This window comes from Pollicipes pollicipes, unplaced genomic scaffold (assembly GCF_011947565.3).
Source record: "Pollicipes pollicipes isolate AB1234 unplaced genomic scaffold, Ppol_2.1 Scaffold_6686;HRSCAF=7923_pilon_pilon_pilon, whole genome shotgun sequence".
Classification (NCBI taxonomy): Eukaryota; Metazoa; Arthropoda; class Thecostraca; order Pollicipedomorpha; family Pollicipedidae; genus Pollicipes; species Pollicipes pollicipes.
In genome coordinates, this window is record NW_023596921.1 from 12,736,812 (window position 1) to 12,747,350 (window position 10,539).

At 47.3% G+C, this 10,539-nt stretch overlaps 1 protein-coding gene across 1 annotated transcript in view; it reads right to left on the reverse strand.

Moving 5' to 3' along the window:
• The window catches only part of LOC119107137 (adiponectin receptor protein), a 32,030-nt gene extending 22,533 nt beyond the window's left edge, over positions 1-9,497 (reverse strand). The window contains exons 1-2 of the mRNA XM_037230507.1: positions 9,236-9,497; positions 7,340-7,466 (exon numbers count right to left, since the gene is read on the reverse strand). Of these exons, the coding sequence (XP_037086402.1) occupies positions 7,340-7,458 (119 nt within the window). The 5' untranslated portion in view covers positions 7,459-7,466; positions 9,236-9,497. The remainder of the gene's footprint in view (positions 1-7,339; positions 7,467-9,235) is intronic.
• Positions 9,498-10,539: the final 1,042 nt, after the last annotated feature.

Here is a 10,539-nt window from a genome sequence, read left to right on the forward strand (position 1 = left end):
TCTGGCAATTCAACAAACGTCTCACATTCTCCGCTCAATCGACGGCCTTGTTCCACGGCTACGTTGTCACTGACTAGTACTGAGAACAGTTTTGCACTGCGGTTGCTCTTCAGCCCCAACCATGTCTGAGTTCCTCACGCTAAAATGTCCTGATTCCCATCGACGCCACGTCAGTGAGAAAGAAATTCAAAGTACGCCGCAATGCAAAGAGCCTCCAGTGTCTTAAATCCAAAAATGTGGGTGGACATCCACACCAAGCCACATCGATTTTTGGTCTCATTTCAGTGTTCAGATCCTTCTGAGGTTTCACTGGATCCATAAGTTGCATGACAATTAGCCATGTACTTGCACGGAGCAGCCAGCAAAAAAAAAAAAACAACCAATAACAATAGTTGTGGCTACGATGAAAACTCAAGCATTCTGACCCCACCTACCCATCTCACGGTCTTCCCTGATCTGGAGATAAGCATGGATTTGGACTTAACGATTGTTTACAAGTCGTATCCTAGTTTTTGCAACTTGTATCAGACCACGCCCACGTTGCCAAGCAGTGTTGGCATGGCAGCAGCCCGTCTCATCCGCGCGCTCTCTGACCAACTCCGAAAGATTTGCAACGCGCCAGCGGCGTTTGGGAGTCGTTTCTTGTGGTTGTCGGAGCGAGCTGTGCGACCGTTCCAATGTCCTATACTCGTCATATCAGCGAGAATGATCTTAAGCTACTGGTTTCTCGGCATTGGGAGTTACTATGATGAAAACAATGGGATAATAACCGACCCCCAATATACCAGAAGGTGCTACAGTTTGACGACGTTATTCAGCAGCCATTGGCGTGGGCGTAGGTAACCACTTACATGAGATTGGGAAGACAAATCACGATTGGGGGAACCAATACAAGGCAACCGCCCCCCGATACACGGTTGGTTATTTTCCACATATAAATCAGTGTCATATGGACAGCTGTGAAAAATGGAGCCAATTGACTTTCACCAATCAAATAAAGAAAACACTCAACTCTGCCTCCGGCCAAGTTGAAACTTAGATATCTGCTTGAGGACCAAAAGTTCAAGATTCCAACTGACATGTAATATCCTTAACTACGCATGTGCCAGCATCAGAACATTCCGAATTACGTACGTAGTGCGCTGTTAGTTACCACTTTATAATTATCGTAGTGTGCTGTTAGTTACCACTTTATAATTACCGTAGTGCGCTGTGTGTGTGCGTGCCATTTGATGCATTTGTGATTGTTTGAATCAAGGAAGTGGGTATGGAGGCAGGGTCCATGGGTGTCACGGCACTCCACGCTCTGAGAATGCTGAATACTGCTATTGCACGGTGTGTTTGCGTTGTGTCTGTTGTATGTCATGCCATTTGCCTTGTTTTTCCAACACGTGCTTTCTGAAATATTCAAAACACACTACTTTGTCAAAATGTTTGTGTAATAAATGCTAAAAACATACACTGCACACAATGCGAAAATGGAACCATCATCCTACGAATTCGACGAAACGTTATTAACATGTATCTTTCTTGGCCCTATATGGGGCAATTGGAGTAAATACGCGGCGAGCACAACCCAAGTTAGTATACCTTCTTACAGTTCAATATATACACACGCACGCACGCACGCACGCACGCACGCACACACGCACGTACACACGCACACACATGTACATACACACAAACGCGCGCGCGCACATATAGCCATTAATTTCCAGCTAAAAACTCAAAAGATGCAAGTGACAAGGTGTGCCAAAGCGTTGTAGAGTTGTACGACGCTATAGGAGGCGCCGCCTACCCGCCTCCGTTCTCACGCGCTTGAAAGCTAGATTAGTGCGCTGATGGTGAGAGCGCGAGCGAAGAGAATATTTCTGTACCTGAGAGGCTAGAGCTTACGGTTTTCCGGCAACAAGTATATTGCGAAGTAAGTTAATGGAACGCTGTTAGTAGAGCTGACTGGCAGTAGGCCAGCCCAGTTCCTCACGCACGTCCGAGACATGATCAAACTCGCGACGGCCGAAGATAACGCGCAGCTGCAAAGTTCATAATCTTTCATAGGCGTTGTGTGCTTTTCTCCGACCCGTTGCCACAGACAGCAGGGCAACAGCGAACGTGCGAGAGGCTCTTATGACACACGTGAGGCAGCCTGATGAGGATACTGTCGCGCTTTTTGACGATACGTGAGAGCCCCAGGCGCGGTGTTCGTCGAACACTACGCCGAGGATCCTCACGATGGGACCCTCACACACTGCGTCCTTGCAGAACCGAATGGTTATGGGAGTCGTGTCTCGACAATTTTGACGGAAACCATAAACTATAAGTGGCATCTTACCAGTAATTACCTTCAGACCGTGGAGTGGAACCAGACATCCAAAGACTCAAGTGTCTATTCCACAGTAACAGTGAGCTGTGGGAGGGTGTCTTTTTCCAGACATCAAAACTGGTATCATCAGCCTACTGGAACACGTGCGCGTCAGGGCCAGTCGACGCGCCGAAAAACACCAATAAGCAGCACAGGGTCATGCCGTTGGCTAGTATCTGGAAGGGGCTGGGCACAGAAGATCCTTTAAATACACCGATAGGATTGGGCAGGGGCTCGGAAAGGTGTCTGTTGCCACGGCCACGAGATTACAGCTTTGGCCATGTCTAATACGTACAAATGCTGGCTTGTTTTCTTAAGCTGTTAAAAATGCGGAGCTTTGTTCCTCTTTCCACATTGGGAAGCGGAAGCAGAGAACCAGGCGATACAAACGAGTGAGAGGGTGTTTCTATGACGCGGGATGCTGGAAATCTGATTTTATGAGGAGAACGGCTGAACGGCAATAATCATATCGTGCCTACCGCACGCTAACTTAATGATAATTGGCAACATCAGGGTGATAAGCAAAGAACTGACAGAATCAACGACAAAAATACAGGTACTCGAGCAACATAGACCGGTATTGAGCGCAGAAAGGCATCCGATGCTTTAAATTCACTCGGAAATAAGCTAAATTTTCTCTGCCCAAGCTTCTGTGCATTTCCTCCACACATAAACAAGTCGGGGACGTGGTTTCGCTAAATGAGTTGGGGAAGCTGGGCAGCGAAAAATGACAGCGCACAAAAAAACGCAGAAAAAACCAAACCGATTTCTCCCGGATTTGGCCCAATGTTATCCCAAAGTTGCGGGGACTGGACCCAATCTGCGGGAGACCCTCTTCACTAAATAGAAACCAACACCCTTGAAACGAGCGTTGACATCTTGGTAAAAATGTCAGTGTTTAAGCTCATTTACGTCTACCTGATTCAGCTTCGAATATACATGCGGCGCGTCTCCAGCATGCGATACACCATCAGGGACTTATTTTCATGTGTTTCCCCGACCCCCACCGTTGCAGTAACACAAAGGGCTAGTGGCGCTTCTGCACATGCGCAGCTTTGGGCTTTTCCCATAATTGCAGGCTGTTGCCAACGGAAGCGCTGTGGAGCCATTACGGGGTCGATGAGAACCGGGCCGGCCTGAGTCCCGTTTCATAATTGTTATGGGGGCAGTCACCGGCTGGACCCAGGCCGCGTGACGCCTGGGAGCGCCCCTCTGTCTGAGCACACTTGTGTGACGGACCGCACTTTCGCGGCGCGGCGCCGCATCGCACGGCCCGCCCGGCAGCCGTCCGCCGCGCTGCAGTGCAGGTGTGTGGTCCACCTGGCCCGGTGAGAGAGGGCGCGGACATGGAGCCGCCAGCGCGCCAGCACCTGAACCGCGGCGTGAGCAGCGGAAGCGCAACACCCTGACCGGCCGGCCGGCTGACGTATCTGGCCCAGCCTGAACCACTGGCTTGTTGAAGCCCGTCAGCCGAACCTGTCGGGCTCCTATTGCGGGATACGAACACTGAAGAAATCAACGCGCCCATGGTTAGGCGCTTCTCACCAAAGTCCTGAGATATTGTTTTACTTCCCCCCCCCCCCCCATTTCGTTTAATGGTAAGTGAGATGCTCCTTACAAGAATTCTGCAAAATAAAAATGCAGCAGTCGCTTAAGGTTACCGGATAACCTTATTTATCTGGTATTCAAGTAACCCCATGTTTCCCTTCATTGTATTTCCTGCCACTTCGCAGAAAACGTTAACTTTTGCCCCCATCAACGTTTAGCTCATGATTCATATCCAGCCACGCATTAAGGTTTACCAGTTTTTACCGTTTTTAATCGTAGTGACAGAAAACAAACACCGTTCAACTTAGATTAAAAAAGTTGCTATGTGCAACCAAGGTTGGCTGCGGCTAGCCGGTTTTCCGTCGTGAGTCCTAGCATCGTTTTTACTTTAGGGTGCAGAGTGGGAAATCTTCCTGTCTTCCTTTTGTCTTGATGCATTATGAAATCAACATACATTTATCCCTAGATCTCAAGAGCAGACTTCTCAAGATCTTGACAAATTCCTGTAGGCATTGCCACAGAGTAACAGTAGCCAGACTGATGTTTCGGTAGTATCTAACTACTCTGTAAACTAGGCGAGTCTTGCAAAGGGAGCGTGTATATCGACTAAGTAGTCGATTTACTGATTTACTTTACGTCTCCCTTGTCCTGCACATCAAATCTCATTCAAACTACCCAAAACCGCATTTCTATGTACATGGAGTCAAGTTTACGGTGTCACTTTTGCACATGCGTGTTGGCCTTCCTATTTAATCGAAACAAGGCTGACGCGCGCCTCGACAAATACTTTTAATCCCGGTCGTTTTGAGGGTTGAATGAAGGGATGTGCCACCCACGAAAATTGAAGGTGCAGACCATTTGCTAGCATACGGAATCAAGTCACGGATTTAATTTCGTAGCTTCTGCCTCCAAAGTTTGACAAGCCTCCCCAAACAGGAGGTTACGCCAAGCATCTACCCCAACAAGATCCTGTTAAAATCCGACATGGTTTGCAGACCGGTCCTTATGCACAAGGGTCGGGCAAGGGTGCCACCTCCCAAAACCTACCGGAGGGATCAGGTGAACAGATTGACCTGACCTATCCCCAAAAACTGACTTCTCCCCGGATTTCGGCCACCTAAACTGGCTTCCTCCATGTTACAGCAAAAACAAAACTGTTAAAAATCTCATAGATTCAATTGTTCTGCGGAGGAATTTCCATTGCTTGCCTGCGGAGGAATCACTTCCCATTTCAAGTCAATGAGATCTGCCGTTTTGTGAACCCTTAGAATGGGGTAAAATTCACACAAAGCCATCATAGTAAACCTTAGTAAGGGATCACTGTTCCTGCCGCGGTCAGTGACCGTGTTGCATAACCACCACAGCCACGACTGTGAGACAAGCATACTTGGGGTTGGGGAACACGTGGGTAACGAACTCTACACTTTAAAAACTGTTGGTAACTGCAGTCGATTGTTCTTTATCCCAATCCAGGTCATATCATCTGAAAAAATTGTCCAGCATTTGCAGACTGACTAAGCATATGAGCGGGTTCAAACAGCAAAACATGATATGCCTAGAAAATGATTTTTGGCACGAAATTAACATGATACTAATAAGGTGTGAGACCTGCTACCTAGCATGTCACTAGGTTAGTATGATTGTTCTGCATTTATTTGGCCGAGTATTTCTTTTAGAAACCAAGCCCGTGTTCTGAAAGCGAATTCACTCTTTTTGAAAACATCCGTTTGTGTAAGTCAATTTCAACGTCCACAACACTACCGAAACAAGTGTATTAACAAACAGCGCCCCACATTTACATGATGGGTTTGTGCGCACCATTAACGCACGGTTCGAATCCGTGGCACGTATTTTTATCAGTTCCAACTTCCGCGACTGGCCGACCGAGTCGACTAACGGCTTTCCAAGGCAAGCAGGCTACTTGAAAACACTAACCACGGTCAAGGGCCCAAGGACATTCTTAAGGTTCACACTCAGCGTTGCTGACGTTGACGACTGTTCCCAGACAGCACTTTGTTCTTGATTCATTAGACGGTCGTCAGCGCCATACCGCAATGCGCCGGTGCTTCAGCATCCGCCCACCACATCCGGCAGATCCGCGCAGCGCACGGCGACATGGTCTCCACACCACCACGTCGTGACTTGCATAGAAAGACGCTGCAGGTCTTTGTCTGATGATGCGGGGCCCGCAGCGTCAATCCACCAACCAATATCACACTGCCGAGATACCCGAGCCTACGTAAAGACGCCAAACGCAAACCCGCCAGAAGCTAATGAACCCAATGTAGTCGTCGCAGTACCTCAGTTGGAGGAGTGTAGGATTTGCTAGTTCCCCGCTTTAAACGCACGGGTTCGCATCGCAGAAACGGAACTGATGTGGTCCGGTTAGACCGCTGATGGGGAAACCGGCCACGACAGTCAGCTGACGCGGGGCAGCGGTGTCACGACAGTGCGCGGCATGTTGCGATCCCATCAGGAATCGTCCGTCAAACTAAAATTGTTCTAATGGGGCAGTCGGAGCAGTCTGTGTAACACGCCTCGCTTAGCAGGAGACCTGATTCACAGAACACGTCCACCACGTAAAAATCCAAGAAACACAAAATATGCAAGTTCGGTTGGCACAATGTGCTCCTTGCCATTATATGGACCGGAGGTCAACAAGTTTTGTGTACAATTAACGATGATTCAGCTCAAAGAATGGCAAACTTGGTAACAAAAGAAGCTTGTTCGAGATGGCACCGACAGCAAAAACGCTCGTTACTATGTCAACAACTGGTATCGCCCAGACGGTAAGCTGACGTCTCGGTCTTCAGTGACCTTCGATAGTTTTCGTCTTAATAAGCCTACACAGATCGTTTGCACAGCATGGGACCGAATAAAGGCGCAAGCTGTTGCACCCCATAGCTTTCAGAATCGTCCCATAAACCAAGACCGACCTAGATCACATTCGGAGGGACATTGCAAACCCTGTGAGATATCACAGACGACATTCTTTAACGAATTCGGCCGAACGGCCGTGGATGCCCGACCCGGATTTCCCAAGTTTTTAGTATACACGTTGGCTTGGCAGAGAACCGTTCGGACACCTCGGTAGTTCGGTACTACGAGCAGTATGGGACAAAAGAATGGATGAACAGTCCACAAGATCCTTTCCCCAAAATCAAAAGCATAATTTTCAAGCAATGCACTGGCAAGTGACGGGAGGGCGTCACACTGCAATGGCGTTCCCCAGAATTTTCATTTATAGAAAAATAAATAAATTATGGGGCACTTAAGACAATGTTGACCAGGAGCAGGCTCCACACACTGTGTGTGGCTTAGCATTCACACCTGTTTGCGATACGAATGTTCTTTTCTGAGAATGGGTGCCTGATGGCAGCATCCTCACATATGCAGCTGGTGGCACTGTGTGGCAGCAGCTCAGCTCACCTGTCTAGCTCAGAGAACTGTGAGAACTCAGAGACTCGGCGCCTGTGACAGCGCAGTACAGCTTCAGGCTCCATCGGCGCATACTCAATCACATCCTCGGGGTTGGCGGCCGCGGCCATCGTGCCTGCTGGAGAGCAGAGCCAGTCAGTAGCCAGCCCCAGCTGCCAATCATAACAGAGCATGGTCAGGGGAATAACACAGATGTTTGGGTATGATGATGACTGCAGAACACTGACATACCAAACCTGGAGCACTACCAACAGGCATGAATTTGCACACTATCAGGACTGATGCCTGGAAGAAGTAACTGACAATCTGTCAATTAATTTGCCAAAAGCTTTTTTAAGGACAGTGCATAGGTTTTCAATCAGGCACAAAATGTAGCCTTTCACAGCTGTGCAAGTTGCAGATAGCTGGTAGCTATAGCACACAGCTGTACAAGTTACAGGTACACAGCTCCAGAGCTCCTTTGGTGCCTATCCCATCAAATACTCCATGAACTATTAGTGAGTAATACTGTGCATAACAAAAAAGTCACCAGCTGTGGTGCCTTAACTGAGCCTTTCCAAATGATGGAAATGAATTGCTAATTCAGCTCATCATGTCTATCAGATAACAATAAATCTGATTTTGAAATACAGTGAAAGCACATATAAGCCTTTTTGGCAAAATGATTCTCTTGAAATTTCATCAGTATATTATATGCATTTCAGGCTATAACCCAGTCATCATGAGTGCTATATAACCCAGTCACCAAGTGCTAACACTTTGGTCCTGAAATTTCAGTTCAACAGCACAACTTTGTGGCAAGACTTAAGCATGTCAAAATCTTCAGCATGGTCTGTCCTACCTTCTACCCTCATCTGACCTTAAATAGCTGCTGCCACTTCAGCATGGCACTGGTTTGGGTCAAGCATAAGCTAGGAGACCCTGCTTCTCAACAGATGCAAAGCTCTACCCTCACAGAAAATATTGATGATCATTGAAGAGCTCTGGTGAAGTATGCTATCACAAATGGCCATGCCACACAGCTGCTATTAAAAACATCTTTTAGTGGCAAAATGCCACAAGCACACCCATTTTGATACACAAATCTGATATGGCACCAGCAAATGCATAACAGACTACCATGGTCCATGTTCTTTAAAACATCTGGGCACAGTTGAAGTTTCTGTACATAACAGTGAGAATGTCTATATGCCAAGTGACTGATAACAAAGTGTCATTTGGCCATGGGAAATAATATTTCTTCAGCCATGGTGACTAATTTCCCCTCTCCATAGAAAGGAATTATGTAATAGGTTGGTAAGACAGACAAAGCATTTCAAAGTTTATTCAGCAGACAGTGGGTTGTCTGGTATTTAACCATAATTTTCAATTAGAATTCTAGCTCTCTGGCAGCACCCACTCACAATTTCTTGGCACTCCCCCACTGCCCTCATGCCCCAAACCTAGCTAACTGCCCTGCCCTACTCATTTGTCCGGGCTGAAGCACTTAGATGCTGGGTTGACTGCTGCCTAGTTAGTACCAGTTGGTTGATCCCAAGCAATGAGAGGGGCAACAGGCAGTGAGTCCCAGGCCAGGGGTATCATAGTATGACAAAATATTGACATCTCTGCCACCCAAGTGGCAGAATAATGAAACAACAGAGAGGCCTTACATATAATTACACCTCAACATGATGTGCTGTGAGAACATTTAGTGTAACTGCATTCTCTTCCATGTCAAACACTGAGGGTTGAAAAAACTTTTGCCAGAACCGCAGCAGACAATAATGGAAATTATGTGTTGCTCAGAATTTAGGCTACAGATTTACGGTTTGATTTAGTCTGACTGAGACAACTCAGTGCATTCGTTGACCGTTGGGGTCCCTCCGGTTGTGTATATGTACTTACTGTTGCACTTAGTGCGCAGCTGGTAGGGCCTACGGAGGTATGCAGGGAGCTGGAGCAGAACTTTTTGAACAAACGGATCGTTTACTTCCACACCTCTGAACAAGGCTGGCCAGATTCCATTTACCAAAAACCAAACGACCACAACTGAACACGTTACCTTCCGGAAAAACTGTTCATTACAACAAAGGCTCACTGCGACGCATCACCAACCGAAGAGCCTTGAGCCCACCACCCGCACACCCTACCCCCACGCACTCCGGCTGTAAATGCAGCGCACAGCGATTGCCAGATGGTTGGCAACGAAAACAATGAAAACAATGTCGCGGAAGCTAGCCAAGATTAGGCCCAGATTTGGCCTAGTCCAGATTTGGCAGCATAAGCATAGGGATTTCAATACGTACACGAGGAGGTTTAGTACCCTTTGTTACTAAAAGGGGAAATATTTTTAGCACCGATTGGTAGTCAACCGCGCCGAGTTTCGTAGCCATTGATACTAAGCAGCACAATCGAGGAAAAGGAAGGCTCATGTAGCGGAATGTGGTAAACTTAGGGATGAAAAAAGCTCGCGAATTTGCTTTTGTTTTACGGGAATAGAAAAATTTGGTTTTTTTGGGATCCCAATATATAGTGAGTTGCTCTTGCAGGACGGTAGGGTCGTCGAGATGGTGTGTTGGTCAGTGGGGAGTATGGGGAGGCGGTTTGGAAATGTGCCGAGAGCAACTTGCAACTTTTCTCTTAATTTACAAAAGAGCATGATCTGCTTCAAAGGCGTAAGAGCGTTTCAAAAAGTGGGGGTCAAGCTCGGAGCGTAATTCAGTAATTCTTTCTGGAAAGTAAGCCCGATGACCGGGGAGCGGCGCGCGGTAGAGATGGAGGTTGTCATTGCTCTTTATTCAAATGTAATGGCTGCTATGCTAGATAGGCATTTAGAGCTGCTGTTTCTCACTGGTGCACAATCTTGCCTATTCAACTCACCAACGTCATTCAGCAAATAAGGCTTTCCATCTTCCCAACATTCTTCCTCCATTTTTACATTCCCTTTCCTGAGGAGACGAAATTCCACGAGTGGGTAGACATTTTTGGTTATTGAGGAATCATCCACTTGCAAAGGATAGATGCCAAAATACGGCCAGGACATAGGCTGGTGAGCATTTTTGAAAGCGAATCGATGGCTCACAGTGCGACAGATTTTTCATGCGCTTTCATTTCGCTAGCTGTATTTTAAGAGATAAGACTTGTCGCAGTCGCAGACGGGAAACAATTCGGAGGCTTGAAACTGCAAAACATATGACAAAAGCCATGAA